General features: G+C 33.0%; 1 protein-coding gene across 3 annotated transcripts in view; it reads right to left on the bottom strand.

The window, feature by feature from the left end:
- The window catches only part of LOC124357471 (putative vitellogenin receptor), an 81,522-nt gene that overhangs the window by 29,738 nt on the left and 35,019 nt on the right, over nt 1-16,765 (bottom strand). For all 3 annotated transcript variants that reach the window (XM_046809299.1, XM_046809298.1, XM_046809300.1), the window contains 4 exons: nt 16,207-16,483; nt 10,169-10,433; nt 8,892-9,091; nt 4,049-4,332 (listed from right to left, as the gene is read on the bottom strand). In XM_046809299.1, the coding sequence (XP_046665255.1) occupies nt 4,049-4,332; nt 8,892-9,091; nt 10,169-10,433; nt 16,207-16,483 (1,026 nt within the window). The remainder of the gene's footprint in view (nt 1-4,048; nt 4,333-8,891; nt 9,092-10,168; nt 10,434-16,206; nt 16,484-16,765) is intronic.

Here is a 16,765-nt window from a genome sequence, read left to right as displayed (position 1 = left end):
CCCTAAAAAGATATAAATAATACCAGCACCAATTCCAGATGTATTGAAAATATTTAACACATCTTGATGTTACCATGTGTATCAGTAACGCACCCAGGGGGTGGGCTTTGGAAGTTTAAGACCCACCCATCACAACCCACCCACTCATCAAAGGGATCAGTCCTATCAAAGTTATTGATATTTTCAAGCAAATTGACTGCACAATATGGGTTCTAGGTTGAATAGCGTAGGTAAATTTCCCATTTCTTTAAAATAGAATAGTTGTTACTTGTTAGACCTATTTATAACACTAAGTTAAGACACTAATTGAGTCAATAAAGTGTTGACCTATGCAAACAGCAGAACAGTCTGCTAGTGCTGATGTGTCTGTGTAGTGTGTTGTTTTTTCGCTTTGCCTACATGGCTTTGTCACGGGAAACAAGCCTAGTTGCTACAACGCTCACTTGTGTTCGAGTTTGTGATTGGCCGGTAGCGCTTTTGCTGTTTGTTTAGTATAGCATAGGTTATAGTGTTGTCGTGTTTATACTAGTAGTGGTGGGTAATAAAAGAAAAGCGAATATACAATACTATTTTAAACCATTGAGATACCATAAATACCAGGCAAGTGATGTGATTGGTGAGTGTGATGATATTTCAGCAAGTAAGGAGCTGTCTAAAAATACAAGCAGTGAAGAAAAGCTGTGTTACTTTGGAGGAGGGCTCAGAAGCAAATGTAAGCAACCTTAGGCTAATGGAACTAAAAATAATTGGACATTTCTTTATATTAAAACCAAAGGTTTACGGATAATGAGAAGTTAAATGTTTTAAATGCCAAATAGGTTCCTCAGAATCATTTCAAATTCCCTCACAGATCATACGGGAATCAACAATGGAAATGTTTGTTTTCATGGCTGAACAAATATTCTTGGCTTTCGTATTCTGGAATTGAAGACTCTGCATACTGCATATATTGTATACTTTTCTCAAAAAAAGAAGTGGGTAAGAGAAACGCTCAAAATACTGGCCAACTTGTTGATGAAAAGCTAGAAGAGTTTGAAAAACATGCAAACTTAAATTATCATATAGATTCATGCGTAAGTGTGGTTAACTTTAAAAGAGTAATGGTCAGCCAAATGAAACCAATTGACAATCTGTACATAGAGGAAAAGAAATTCAAGCCAAAAATAATATGAAAAGAATAACTCCAATAATAGATACTATTACTTTATGTAATAAGCAAAATATTGCCCTTAGGGGCCATAGAGATTACGAATTTCAAATCAATTATAAATCAATTGAAAATGAGGGAAACTTTGTTCAGAACTAGAATTGAAAAGGAAGACCCACATTTACTAACTCATTTTGAGTTATGTGGCAGAAATGCAACATATATAAGTTGGAATTTCCAAAATAAAATTATCGATGCTTGCAACCAATTTATAACTGGAAAAATACCAAGTAAAGTTAAAGAAGCTAAGTCTTTTTAGTGTCCTTGCTGATGAAACCTCTAACATTTCATCAGTTAAACAGTTTTTATTGTGCCTACATTATGTAATATTGAATTCTCAAAACAACTATCAGATTTCTGAGTAATTTCTGAAGTTCATGCCTCTAACCTCTACTACGGGTAGTGAATTGGCAAAAATCTTAATTAAAGGTCTTGAATACAGTAATATAGATATCAATAGCTTATGTGGCCAGGGGTACGAGGGCTGCTGCCATGAGTGGGAGGTTTAATGGCTCTCAGGCTTTCATCCAAGAAGCTTACATAGCCTTAACCTAGCGTTGTAAAATGTGTCTGAAGTTCTGTCTATCAGAAACTGCTATGGAATAGTGGAGGGGTATAATTTTTTCAACACTTCTAAACAACAAGACGTTTTAAAAAAGTGCATTTAATCAGAGATAAATCTTGAAACAAACAAGAAAAAGCTTCTGAAGCTTTGCTCAACGAGATGGGTAAACAGTCATAAATGTTTTTGTTATGAAAGAACTTCTAAACCCATTGAAGTAGCATTAGAAAAAATTACAGACTGGAACAATAGGGACTCTTCTTCGGAAGCTGTAATGCTAGTAAACTCCTTGCGTCAAGGTGAATTTATAATTTCTCTCTTGGCAGCAGAAAAACTTTTTGATTACACCGTAAACCTACACAAAAAGCTGTAAGGAATTGATTTAGATTTATTATATGCAATTGTAAACACAGAAACTGTACTTGGAAGCTTGAAATCCGTTAGAAAAAATGAAGTTAAAGAATTTCATTAAATTTTTGAAGAGGCTACCTAAATTGCCGACACCTTTGGATACATAATTTCAATGCCTCTCACAACTGGCAGATTCAGACAATTGAACAGGAGCAACACACCAGCAGAAACACCAGAAGTATAATACAGCGATCTGATTTTATCCCTTGGGTTGACTATTTAATTATTTCATTGGAATCTCAATTCCTCAAGCATAAAGATATATGAAAGGGTTTTGAGTGCTTAATGACATCAGCAGATGTATCAAATGCAGGGAAAGAAGCCAAGAGAAAACACAATTTAATTTTGTAAAGCTATGTAATTTTTATAAGAATGATATATTTGATAATGGGGGCTACAACGAGAGCCTACTAAAGGCTGAGTTTGAATTGTGGCATAACAGCTCCAAGACCCGCTCTAATATACCAAGAAAATGCAATTCATGTGTTGAATTTATGTGATAAGGAGTTGTTTCTCAACATCCACACATTGCTGAGAATTTTGTGTACCATCCCTGTGACTATAAGTACTGATGAGAAGTCATTCTCTACATTACTTCGGCTAAAGACATGTTTTAGGAATACCATGGGTTCAAACAGGCTGACTGGACTAGCAACATTGAATATTCACAGAGAAATTGAAGTGACTAGTTTAGAGGTAGTTTCTATACTAAAAAAAAAATCAAACAGTCACTGACGTATTTAAAAAAAATCCATAATTTGTGCTTATACTTTTGTTTCAATTAAATTTAGATTTAAAAAATTAAAATAGTATATTTTTTTTCTTTCCCAAATATTAATATTATAATGTTATATTATATAATCCAGTTGTAACATAAAAATGGTATATGTTATGTTATAATATAGTATAATAATATTATAAATTTAATGGTATAAAACCCAAACCACTTATCAATTATTGTAGATAACTGATCTTACTCTTTAATGTTATGATTATGTAATATAGTCCTGCAAAGGTAATACTATTCATACAAGACTTATAATTAATACATTTAATCGGAAAGCTCCCCCAAACCAAAAGTCTAGGTGCGCCGCTGATGTGTATTATTGATAATAAATACATACAACCAAATAGTCCAGTAGCAGAATATAACATCTTTCATACTACTTGCAAATCAAATTTTAACAGAATTTTACATACTTTAATTCATTCCTCTATTGTTAAATTAATTTGCTTAATTTGAAAGATACAAAATGTCATGATTACAGGATATTATCACTGATACAATACAGTTTATTACACCTAGCTATGGTATCAGCTATAACATTACTCACTGCTTCTGTGTTGTGTTTATTATTTGTTTATATAGAGTTTGGATCCTTTACAGTAATATATGAAACAGAAATTTCTGCAACTTTTACTTATTTCAACTTATGTGTTTATTATAATACTATTTATTTCAACTGCTGTAATGTAGCCTGTAACATTATTAACTACATTTAGTGTAATGTTGCCTATATAGTTATTTACATCGCTAACAAATTGTAGAGTATAACAATATTTACAACAACTAATTTAGTACTGTGTCTTAGGGCTACATTAATACATCTAGTTGAGTGTTAGCTATAATATTCCCAATTCCATATGTATAACTACTAGTATTAAATAGTCATATGGTGCTGACATTGGAAAAGTCTGCTGGTGAGACTGGACTAAATGTCAGTTATTAAATTTCTCTGCACTAGATATGTAAGAAAATGAAAATACACTGTCTAACTTTAATACTTGTTTAGTCACTTACAGTTAAACTGAACATAAGTGGAATATTATAGTTTATATTAACTTCAATCAGCTTGTGTATAACTTACATGTTTGTTGTGGCTGAGCAAACAGATATGGCTACAACCACCATTGTTCTTCTGACAATTGTGCTCTGCCCCAGAGACTAGAGCAGTCACGACTGCCAACCTTACAGATTCAAGGCCCTGGGTGAGTCCTAGTACCAACTCCTTGCTGCTGTCACTATTGTCCTCGTATTTGTTCACCCAGTGCAGTTTAGGTGTTCCAAAGCTGGTCCAGAATATGTCATCCTCTATCACAGCAATGTCAATGGGCGAGTGGTACAACTCCCTTACCTTGGTTCGCTCCATTCCTATAAACAGAACTAATGGTTATGAAGTCCACACTTCATATTTAACAGTTCAGTATTTTAAACAAAACAATGGTAAGTTGGTTGTGAGCAAGAGGATCAAGAGAAAGCACACTGTGCAGGACCTTGGCGTCATTATAGTGTCCAAGCAGATCTTTCCTGAAAATATAAGGAAACTTATATATGTTTATTGTCTTAACTGAGTTTGTGAAGTATGATTTTCTTAAATCTCGAGTCAAGATTCTTTTAATTCATTCATGTTCGAATCAAATTCCTTCCGATAAGAGATTTAAGATTCAAGAGTTTTATTTGTAGTTAAACATTTAACAATAAATACAAAAGCCATTGTCAATGTTATGAACTGACTATCAGTACTAACTGGTTTTGTATTACTGATATTAGCAACACATGTTTAAAATTACTACTAAGTAAACTAATTTAAGTAATATTAAATATAGGTACTTTTTTATTATTTGAATACTTGCACAAACAACATTTAAAAGTTAATTAAAAACCTATATTTAATTACTGATAAAGGACAATAAAATAAAAATGGTAGAATCTTTGATTTAAACACACACATGCATACATAGACACAAACTAAACGAATACTTACATACAGACATACGAATTAAAAACTTAATTTATTAGTATCACAGTTTAAATAATCAGTAATGGAATAAGATGCTTCTGCTATCAACCATTACTTAATGTGAGTTTAAATTGATTAATATTTACTGTGTAAGCTCCATCTTGCAGTTTATTAAACATTTTTTTCACACATAATGACTACCACAACTCTTCTGAAGTCTGATAGATAATACATAAGTAAGTGTTTATTCCTAGTACTATAATTATAATTAAAGTAACCTGCCTGAAAGTGTACTTCTGCAGCTCAACTTTCACATTTACACTATATACAAACAAATAAGAATCATTTTGTCATTTAAGTTTCTTAAATAGTGGTAAACATTATTTAAGATACTTGAAATAATGATCCCTCAAGTTTGTATATCAAGAGTAAGGTGACATTGGAATCAGTTGGCATGTATCAGATTAGCATTCACTTGTAAAGAGGTGTTATTGAACTCAAGATAGTCATATGATCAATGATTTAGAATGAATTAACTGATTTCCAATTTATAGACTTTAAGTTGTGTACATGTTATTCTTGATTATCAATTTAAAATCTAACCTGGTAAAATGTAAAGAAAAATTTGTTTGTTATCATGTTCTTGTTGAGAACACTAGCATTAACATTATGAATGATAAAGCCATAATTTAAGAAATAAATAGCATAACATTCATAAGAGTTTTAATAATAAAAAAAGAATTTTGAGAAACATATCAATAAAACTATTTTAAAACATATTCTGCCAAGTATGTGCATTGCAAAACAAACTAAATATTTTACAAGGGTGTGTAAGGTTAACCTACATAGCGAAAAGTCAGCTATCTGCTAAACCACTCCCATTTCTCTTCAGCCCCAAATTTTTCCGTTTCTGAGCCGAATCTCATATGTTGTATAGCTTGTACAGTTAATTAGGGCAGTATAGGGAAATAAAGGGATCACCAGAACACAAAACATCTTTATTTCAAATTTGTATGCCTCTGTAATGCAAACAAAATTTATTTATCTAAAGATTTATCTATATTTATCTTATTTTATCTAAAGATTAGATGATATCTATATTGAGCACTTTATCAAAAGACGACTCTAAAAAATAATTACTTTACGAATGCACAATAAAGTCTACCATTGATGCAGTTGAAAAGGTTGTTACTGAAGTTCTTAAGGCTTTTGAATTTTTCTTGGCTTTGACTCTGTTAGATTTAAGAAAAGCTTTTGATATTATATCGCATAAAATACTGCAAAAAGCTCTCTAAGTATGGTGTAATGGGCAAAGAATTAACCTTATACGCAGTGAACAGAAAACAGAATGGGGGATCAGGTGTCTCGTATGCAAGTGGTTAGAGGTGTTCCCCAAGGGTCTGTTTTGGGGCCACTCCTATTTGTCATTATGATTAATGATCTTCCATCCAAACCTCCCATGAGTCTGTCCTCTTTGCAGATGATACATCAGCACTAAAGGTTAATCTCTGGATTATGTGAAACATGAATCTGCTCTATTAGTGGAAAGAGCTAATTTCTCAGCAAATGAGTTAATACTTAATGATGATAAGTCAGAACAAATCATCTTTACATTAAGGAAAGTAGATGGAGAGTTAGTCAATCAGCATGTCAAGTTGCTCGGTATCATCTGGACTCAAAACTTAGTTGGCATTATCAGAGCAGCTAAGAGTGTTATACTTATTGTTTAAGCTTAACACGTTCGCTACCGAATGTAAAAACTTTTTTCGTTAATATGGACCGGCTGGAGTTGATTCTCATAGACCGATGGCACATATTTGTGCCGCTTGGTACAGTTCCAGTGGACATATTTGTGCCAGTCTTATTAAATAAAGGGCTGTGGTAACGAATCGGTCTATTACTTTCGTCTCATTTCTTTCATATCGGTCTACAGGGATGTCTGGCAACATATTTGTGCCGCTTGGTCTCTCGGTATGTTCAAATTTCTTCCTTGGTGCAGTTCAAGGTCTCAGGTCAAAAAAAAAGCCTTGACCCAGTCAAATTGAACAAAGGCTATGGTAAGTCATGTTTGTAGAATAAGATAGAAGAAGCGGAAAACAACTTTCTTCGTTCCAGCTGCACAGATGAAAAGGGCAATAAATTCGGTTTGCATGCCAGAGTGTTTCAGTGATGGCTCAAGTGAAAACTAAAACAAAAGTGTGTTACTAAGACATTTTTATTTCCTAACTGTTTTATGTCAAAGATAAAAATGTAGCTCACCTAAATGAAGTTTATAAATAAGAGACATTTGTGTGTGTGCAGATGTTTTTTATACATATTCTGCTGGTTTCCAAAGTGTTTATATCCAAAGATCTTGTTTTAGTTTGTACAATATACACAAACTACCATGTCAATACTCGTTTTTATTATTTTCCCATGTGTTCTAACACAGTTATGGCAGTTTAACTTGATTTTCTCAGCAAATGATTATATTTGAGGTCAAGCCTAACCTAATTTTTTGCTAGTCAGAACGGCACATATATGTGCCACTAGCCAAAATGTATACATTAAAAAAAAGGATGTGGAATGAAATTAAACGTTTGCCTAAGGCTACAAAATGCATTGATTTGAACAAAGTTGTACTCGGTACGGTATAATCTGACCAAAACTTTGAGCTGGTCTGTGAGAAGTGCAACTCATCAATGGTGGTCTAATTACTAAACTGATCTACCGAGGCACATATATGTGCCGGTTGGTAAGCGACGTGTTAAGTATAATGTTGAATCTGATTGTTTGCGTATGGCCTATTTTGCATTTTTTTAATTGTCACTTGAACTATGGCATATTACTATGGGGAAATAGTCCTGGAGCTAACAATGTATTTTTATGCCAAAAAAGGGCAATTCGAGTTATGGCTGGTATAAGTCAGATAGAAAGTTTGTAAGCCATATTTTATTAGTTTTTAAGATTTTAACTGTACCTAGCTTGTATATATTGTGTAATTTAATTATATGTTAAAAAACATTTATCTGATTTTGTTGAGCGCAATGTGTATCATAGCCACTATACTAGGAACTGTGATAATCTTAATTTACCAAGTACCCAACTCCAAAAAGTGATAAACAGTCATAAATATATGCAAATTAAATTGTATAATAGTTTACCTGAATATGTAAAAAAATTAAGTGTTAATGTATTCAAAACAATAATTACAAGTTTTTGGTGAGGACTCCACCATATTCTATTGAAGATTTTTATCATTATTGTAGTTATGACAATTTGTACACTGCATAGTATATTTTAGTATTAGTATGACAATGTCTATTGCTTGTAATATAGCCTAATGACAAATAAAGATTTGAATTTGAAAATTTATTTAGAAATCTGCAATAAACAAAGATTAGATTATTCAATAAAACATTTATTGCTTATAATGCACACAAATTTGCAAGCAATAAATATTTATGTTAAAGAAGAGTAAGAGAGTTATTGTTGTTTAGACCATTTTATATTTTGGATAAATTAAAAATTGGTTTTTACATTTCATTAAAGCTGGTTCTATTTCTGAGTATGATGATAAGGCCATTGATAGTTCAAAAGGGCTGAATTCTTGACGAGTTTAAACCTACCATTAAAGCTGGTTCCATCTCTGTACAATGATAAGGCCAGTTATAGCCCCAAATTGCTTGACGAGTTTGAGCCCAACACCTTAGATTTATAGGGAAATTACAACTGGGGTTCTTCTAGGCAGCCATTTAAACTTCAGCAGGTGGTATGAAAAGTAAGAACCACACAACTGATGCTGTGCAGAGTCACATATTTTTAAGATACATGAACTCAAATGGAAAATTAATGACTTTTTATCCCATTTTAAATGTTAATTATAACAGTGCATAGGTTGAATGTTAAAAAAATAAATGGTTTAGTTACCAGGATGAATAGAAATAATATTTAACTAAATGGTAGTATAACAACTTTAAAAATGACTTGCCATCAATGTCTACAGCCTCAATATTCCCAGTGCCTGAGTCTGACCAGAAGATGTGGTGAACGTGTTTGTCATAGGCAAGAGCCACATTGGGTCCCAGCACGTCCTTGTCTACAATGTGTACTCGGGTCTTCATGTCTCCATCCATATTGAACCTATCTATGTGCACCACCTTAGGTCCCATTAGAGCCACAAACATGAATCTAAATAAAAAATTACAAAATATGTGAGAAACATAAAGCTATAATATAAATAACATTGTAAATCTAAGTGCATATATTGGTCAAATCCAAAGTTTAAAAAAATACTTACTATAAATTGATAAAACCTTCCATATACCGTACCACAAATGACACAACAAAATCATTTAATTTGTAATATTTATAAAGTGCGCTGCAGTGCTGGAGTGCATTAAATATATTATTTCCTAACATAATAGGGTTAAAGTATATTTTAAACTTTATTTATTATGTGTTGATGACAAGTTTTATCTGGGTATTTTGAAAGAATGAGATTTTACCTCCAATATCGGATTGTCTTATTGAAAGTGTAAAATTAATCATTGATATTCAGAGATAATAAACTAGAAATAAAGATGGTTTAGTACAACAAAACTTGCAATATATGTCATTAGCATTATAAGGTATTCTGTCGTAATTTTTGCAGATTTTAATGATAGATAAGTCAACCAACTTATAGAACCACTGAAAAGGGTGAATGTTATTGAAACCATTGAAAACGTTATTTCATTTATTGCAAGATCAGCAGGTTAGAAAGTCATCTCACTAACAAAGTAGAACAAGTTCACGGTAAGTTTCATAATAAATCACAAGCTGGAATTACAAGTATTTTCTTTACATATAACCTGAATAAATTACACAGATCTTTAAGGAACTACACTCATGCGCAGACATCATAGTTCATGCCATACTTTTGCTTTATAGACAATAAGCAAATTATGGTAATGTTGAGCGGATGTTATTTTTAATTGATTAAAACAACTATTTAAAAAAATATGTATCTGTATTGATAATTAGGATGCAATGATCAATTTAGAATCGTTATACAAAAAAAGACAAGAACTCTGAATCTACACCAATCATTAGTAGGTGCACAGTAACTTAGATACGATCTAATAACAAATATTAACATTTCAGTAACTGTTATCGTAAATACCTTATTCAAAGATTTATTAATAATTTAAAGAAGAGGGTCTGGAGTGCTAAAAAAGAGCCATACAAATTATTTACAGTCCAGGTAAGTTATGGAAATATAATTACCCATCATCAGGTACGAGAGCAACATCTAAGGGTGTCTCTCCACCAAGATCATGGAGCAGAACCTTGCGCGTGTGCGTGTTGAGACTGAGTACTTCCACAGTCTGACGCTCTCCATCAGCCCAGTACAGGTTGTGGCCATATGGGTCCACCTCCATTCCTTCTATCCTGCCTACATCCTGTCCTGCCAGCAAGATAGATGTCTCTCCTGTCATCGGGTTTAGAGATACCACCTTCTTTTCAACAGCATCACTGATCAGTACATGACCTGTGGGCAACACCCCAAACATATAGTATTAAAACATAGGGGACCATTTCCACCCAGCTGCTCACCATCACCATCGAGTTTTTTCCTGAAATGGTTTCAAGACTTCAAGGATATTAACTTTTTGTTAGAAACACTGATTTTTACTGTACACAACCTTTAAGAAATTATAATATCTTAAACTAGATTTAAATGACTGGTTCTATAGTCTAGTCAATATTAAAGCAGGCCACTCATCATAATGTCCTAGTAGAGTTTAAGTTAGTTGTAAATCTGATTTGCTAGACACATTTTGCACAATGCAGTAATGCTAATCCATCCCAAAATGTATTTAAATGTTAGTATTATAGGATAATATAAGTATTTTATAAATATACACTGATAAAACCCTATAAACTTAATAGTTATAGAATTGGTTTTAATTTTTTACGCTATGTCCTGGCTGCTTGAATGGCCACCTGTACTGGCCAGTACAGAATACGACCATTGCTCGTATGGCCAGTACTACTGGACACTACGTAAACACTTTATTATTATTATTTTAATTTATACTTATATGTCCGGCGAGTGCTGTAACCTATATCAAGGAACTCTTAAACTAAATTTTACATCTGCTGACAATGGTTTCCCGCCAATTACATTTCTGCGTAGAAGATTCAGACAACTGATGTTTCGAAGGTCAGTCACCCTCGCCCATTACTACTTGTTGTGTGTTCATTTGACTTGTGTTTCGTACTGTTTGATGTTATTTAGCTGTGGATTTTTATTAATTTGTAAATATTTGTAAATAATAGTTGAATATCTTTATAACACATCTTTCATAATAAAATGGCAGCTGTGCAATTGATTATTTTGTAAATATTTGTAAATAGTTAGTGTTTACATTTGGAACAGTTCTTTTGTAGTAGGCTTTGTGAACAATACAATTTGTTAAGTTTATTATTTTGTAAATATTGTATATTTTTAGTACATTTTTTTTAATAAATGAACAATGGATGACTGTTTACGTTCTGATGAAGTTAGAAATATATTGGCCGATGAAAGTGACATTGATGAAGACAGTGGTTCTGAACACAATAGTGATTTGGATTCCAATTTCAATGAACAATTTGAAGATGAACTCCGTGAAGAATTGGGTGAAGACGCCGATTATCGTATAATGGAACAAAACATAAATGATGAAGAGGATATTCAAAATATAACAAATGAACACAATGTGGGAGAGGACAGTGGTGAGTTGTCAGTAGATGATACAGATAGCAGTGAAGACGAAGTGAGTCCAGACGGATGGCAAAAATGGAAAACAGGTAATGCTAAATTTAGAAGGTTTAACTGGGCAGGTAACAGTGGCTATAAACCTCCACTAACACACACACCAAAGACTCCCCTAGATTTTTTTCAGCTGTTTTTTTAATGATACTTTGTTATCAGAAATCGTCAATGAGACTAACCGTTACGCTGGTGAAAAAATTCAGATGAAAACACCACTCCAAAAAAGGTCAATGTGGCGGTCCTGGCATGACATGTCAATCAGAATTAAAAGCTTTCTTGGGTGTAATTCTTAACATGGGGATGAACGAGAAACCAGAACTGGACGATTATTTTTCTACTGAATGGGTAGATTACCAGCCGTTATTTAAGGACGTATTCAGCAAAGAGAGATTCCTACAATTATTTTGGAATCTTCATGTCAGTCCACCCCCCTCTGGACCTGTACGTGGTAGGCTAACACGCTCAGGTAAGATACAAAATGTGGTGACATACATGGATAAGAATTTTAGAGAATTCTATGTACCAGAGAATTAAGTGAGTGTTGATGAGAGCACCGTCGGATACAAAGGTAGAGTTGTCTTTAAGGTGTACAATAAGGACAAACCAATAAAATGGGGTATTAAAATATTTGTTCTTTCCGAATCAAGCACAGGCTATATATGTGCAATGGAGCCATATTTTGGCAAATGTACCACTGATAGAATGCCACGGCAAGACTTGGGCGTTACCAGCCGTATAGTTATCCATCTGGTTGACAAACTAAAACAGACTTATAGGAATATAGAAGGACTTCATGTCTTTACTGATAGGTATTACATGAACCTAGATCTCGCTCAAGTACTTTTTGAAATGAAAATTCATATCACAGGAACTGTTATGATGAACTGAAAAGGCCTACCAGCGCAAATAAGGAGTCAACAGAAGAACAAAGCAGGCAAAATCAAACTAAAAAAAGGTGACATTATTTGTTATAGAAAAGAAGACAAGTTTGCAGTGCTCCTGTGGCAAGACACAAAGTTGGTAGCTATGTTGAGTACTCTGTATGATAACTCAACCCAAACAGTTCACCGCACAAAGAAAAACGGACAAGAAGAAGACGTTGAAAAACCGACTGTGGTTTGTAAATATAACCAATCAATGGGTGGGGTAGATCTCGCAGATCAATACATCTCTAGTTATTGTTTTACAAGAAAATCCATTAAGTGGTGGAGGAAGATTTTCTTCTGGCTTCTTGAAACGGCAGTTGTAAATGCTTCTATACTTTACAATCTGAACCAAGGACAAAATAAGATACGGCAAAGAAAATTCAGAAAAATTTTGATTTAACAATTAGTGGGAGATGTAAGAAATTCAAGGAAAAGAGAAAGGCCTTCCACTTCAGATGAATAAGAAAGACTAAACGGAAAATTGCACATCCCCTATCCACTTGATGGTGGCAAGACTAAGGACTGCGTAGTTTGTAGTGATAGGAGACCTGGCAAGGACAGAAAACGCAGCAAATTTTACTGCAAAACATGTCCTAACAACCCAGGACTTCACATGGGATTATGTTTTGAAAAATTCCACTCCGCCAAAAAGTTCAAAGACTAAAAATGTTTGAAAATGTTTTATGACTGTGTCATATGTAAATATCAAATTGTAATTTCAGCAATTTATTTTAATTATTGAATTTAAAAATGTATGTATAAAAATAACATTAACAAACAGTTTGTTTATCTTAGAATAAGTTAGTTTCATTTAAGTTGTTCTTTAATTATCTATAAATGGTGTTTATGTCATTTTTAAATACCTATGTTTCTAATACAAAGGTCATTTGAAAAGAATTACAAGCTGGCTGGGAAAGTATGCAAACATGGCGACTAGCTGGGAGTGGAACTAGTGTGGCCAGTACTACTGGCCATTCGAGTGGCGAGGACAAGCAATGACGAAACTAATAACGGGCTGTCTGAAGACGTTGCATGGCCAGTACTACTGACCATTCGAGCGCAAGGGGTTAAGCCTTATTCTGCCCGTCCTCATGGGCCCTTGGCCTATACGAGGATTTTATTAAACAGAATAAGGAGAGTCAATACAGTACAAGGTCGATGGTACTGTTAAAAAGTGCATCGGTCAAAGACAGGATTTAAACCTGCGTGATCTCTAACTCAGATACAAAGTCCAACATTTTAGACTACTCGACCATCTGCACTCCCAATTTAAATTTCAGTTTGATAGATCATTGAATGTATTTTATTTTTTATGCATAAATATAATGTCATAGAACAATGCATCATGTAACTATTACAAAATCGCAAGAACTGACAAATATTAGAGATACATTTGTCTGTAAGCACAATTAATTATATAAATATTTCACATTTCTAAGTACCTACTATAATTATTCATTTTAAAACCTACTAGTTTAGCAAATACTAGCCAAAGCAACTTATAAATAATAATAATTAACTAATGGTACACAAATATATCCAGAAATTTCTCATTGTATATACTAGAAAGTTTCTTTTACAATTTCCATACAGCCAGAAAGATTTGGAAAGTGAAGTTTATATTATGTTTTATGTTATTAGTTTGTCAGTCCAAATCTTTCAAACCATGTAAGTGTAAACATTGATGTTAATACCGGTATAATCCAAATTTACCAACACTGACTTTTCATCTTAAATCTCTGGATGAAGAGAAGCTAGACTAAATATATCATCTTTTAAAAACAAATTTACAGCAGGGCTTCATGAAGTACCAATTAGTGTTATTAAAAGTGTTAAACATTTTAAAATTAAGCCACTGATAGATATAATTAACTCTTCTTGTATTAGTGGTATATTTCTGAATTAACTGAAAATCTCTAAAATCAAAACTGTATTTAAAAGTGGTAATGTAGCGAATCCTACTAATTATCGTCCAATTTCTATACTTCTAAATTTATGAGTGGACAATGTATGTTAGAGTTGTGAAATTTCTTGAAACTAACAAATTATATGACGATGAGCAACATGGCTTCGAGAGGGTAAATCTGTTACAATTGCTGGCATTGACTTTGTGAATGCAATAGCGGATGCAATAGATAATGGTCACCAAGCGGAAGGGATTTTTATAGACCTCAGCAAAGCTTTTGAGAGTGTATGCCATAGTAACCTTATTAATTATTAAAAAATTATGTATAACAGATGTTTCTTTACAATGGTATACTTCATACCTTGAAAATAGGAAGCAGTATGTAGAGCTAGCATATGTGGATAAAATGAATAAGTTAACCAGTGGTAAATCACAAATGGAAACCATTTTGTATGGAGTTCCTCAAGGATCTATTTTGGGACCAGTTTTGTTTTTGTGTTACATTAAAGAATTGCCAACAAGTGTCGTAGATGTAAAATCAATCAACATCATGAATTTAAGGATAATGAATTATCTTTTTTTTAAATTTAAAGAACAACAATAAGTGAAATAATAGTTTAAACATAACATTTAAATCAAAATAAGTACAACAATGTATTATGTATGTTAAAATAGAACAAGGTATGTGTGCCGCACTATGTGACATGTAACATGTTTCGCTGAGATTGCATACAAAATTTCTAAACAGTAACTCATTTCATTCTCCTGAGATGTAGTGTGGGAAAATAGATAGACAGACATTCATACAGAAAAGGAATTGACACGAAAATTAAATTCAGCAAAATTCTATGGTTAGACACATACCATAATAGAGCACACTCTTGTCTATGTAGAAATGAAGTTTCATGCAAAATTTAAAGTCTATGGGTGAAATATTTCTCAAGATATCTTGCCACTTGATAAATTGACAACTCTGTGTTGCTCATACGAAAATGAAGCTTCATGCAAAATTTCAAGTCTGTAGATCATTTCATTTTCAAGATATCATGCGGACAGACAGATAGAAATGAAATTAACTAAATTTAACTAAATGAAATTGGTTGTTTGGAGCCTTCTCGAAAGCCCAGCCAACAATGTATTTAGGCTCAAAATTCTTTCAAATCACGTAATAACAAAACTAATGGTCTTCCATGTTATTCTACTAGATTTGCATGCTGAAATATTTAGTTCTATATACTAAGTCAGAAAGTAAGAAAAATAACATAATAGTAAATTTGAGCTGTACTTACTACTCAATATATTTTTGTAAGTTAACTATCAATATTTCGTATTAAGGCTGAGTGTTGTAGCCTATAGAATAGATACTACTGCAACTGATTTGAACATTTTAGGCTTGTCACTGTGTAAACTCTTTCATCTCATCTACCAGCCATTCACCATGTTATTATATTATATTATATTATTGTTATATATTATATTATATTATTACCTCAATGTCTTCTCTATCCTTAAGTTAAATTAAAGATTTTAATTCCTTCTCCTCTTCTAACTCCTACTCTTCACTATATTAATAATTCCTTTCCATTGATATTACAAACATGTGAGAAACGGTTCTGGTTTTTAAACTAGCTCCTTTATTTTCAACAAATAATGGAAATTATTGTTTACTTGCCATTGAGGGCATCATATGCGAGTGCCCCAATCTTGTAGACACTTGTAAGGTGAACTGGTTGAGTTGTCACACGTCCGAGCCTCTGGTGTTCCACCTCAAGGAGACTGCCACCTGCACCTACCAGCAACGTGTGGTTCTTGAGCACCTGTTCACAGGTGTGACCATTGGGAGCCAGGACCTTATCTTGGGGACAGGCACATGTGTAGGGCACTGGCTTTGATGAAGGGGCTAGCAAGCACAGGTCACTGCATCCTGCTGTGAGACAAGGGTTACCAACCTGATGGCATAACGAGTCTAATTACAGCCAATTTATCTTACATTTACGATCAGAAGTTAAAAACCTAAAGAAGAATTTTTTATCTATTAAAGCTATAAAGTGGCTTCAACTTTCCTATTGGTATAAATATTAATATCCAAGCAAAGACTGAAAGTGTATGAATTTAATATTCAAAGTATTATTGCTTAAGAATTGAACTCTACTTGAGTAATATATAGTTAATAATTACATTTACCTAAAACTTACTCCTCGTCTGTCAAACAGATTTGGTTATTTCATAAT

Source organism: Homalodisca vitripennis, chromosome 3 (assembly GCF_021130785.1).
Source record: "Homalodisca vitripennis isolate AUS2020 chromosome 3, UT_GWSS_2.1, whole genome shotgun sequence".
Taxonomy (NCBI): Eukaryota; Metazoa; Arthropoda; class Insecta; order Hemiptera; family Cicadellidae; genus Homalodisca; species Homalodisca vitripennis.
Note: the sequence above shows the minus strand (reverse complement) of the source record. Positions and strands in the feature narration are given on the sequence as shown.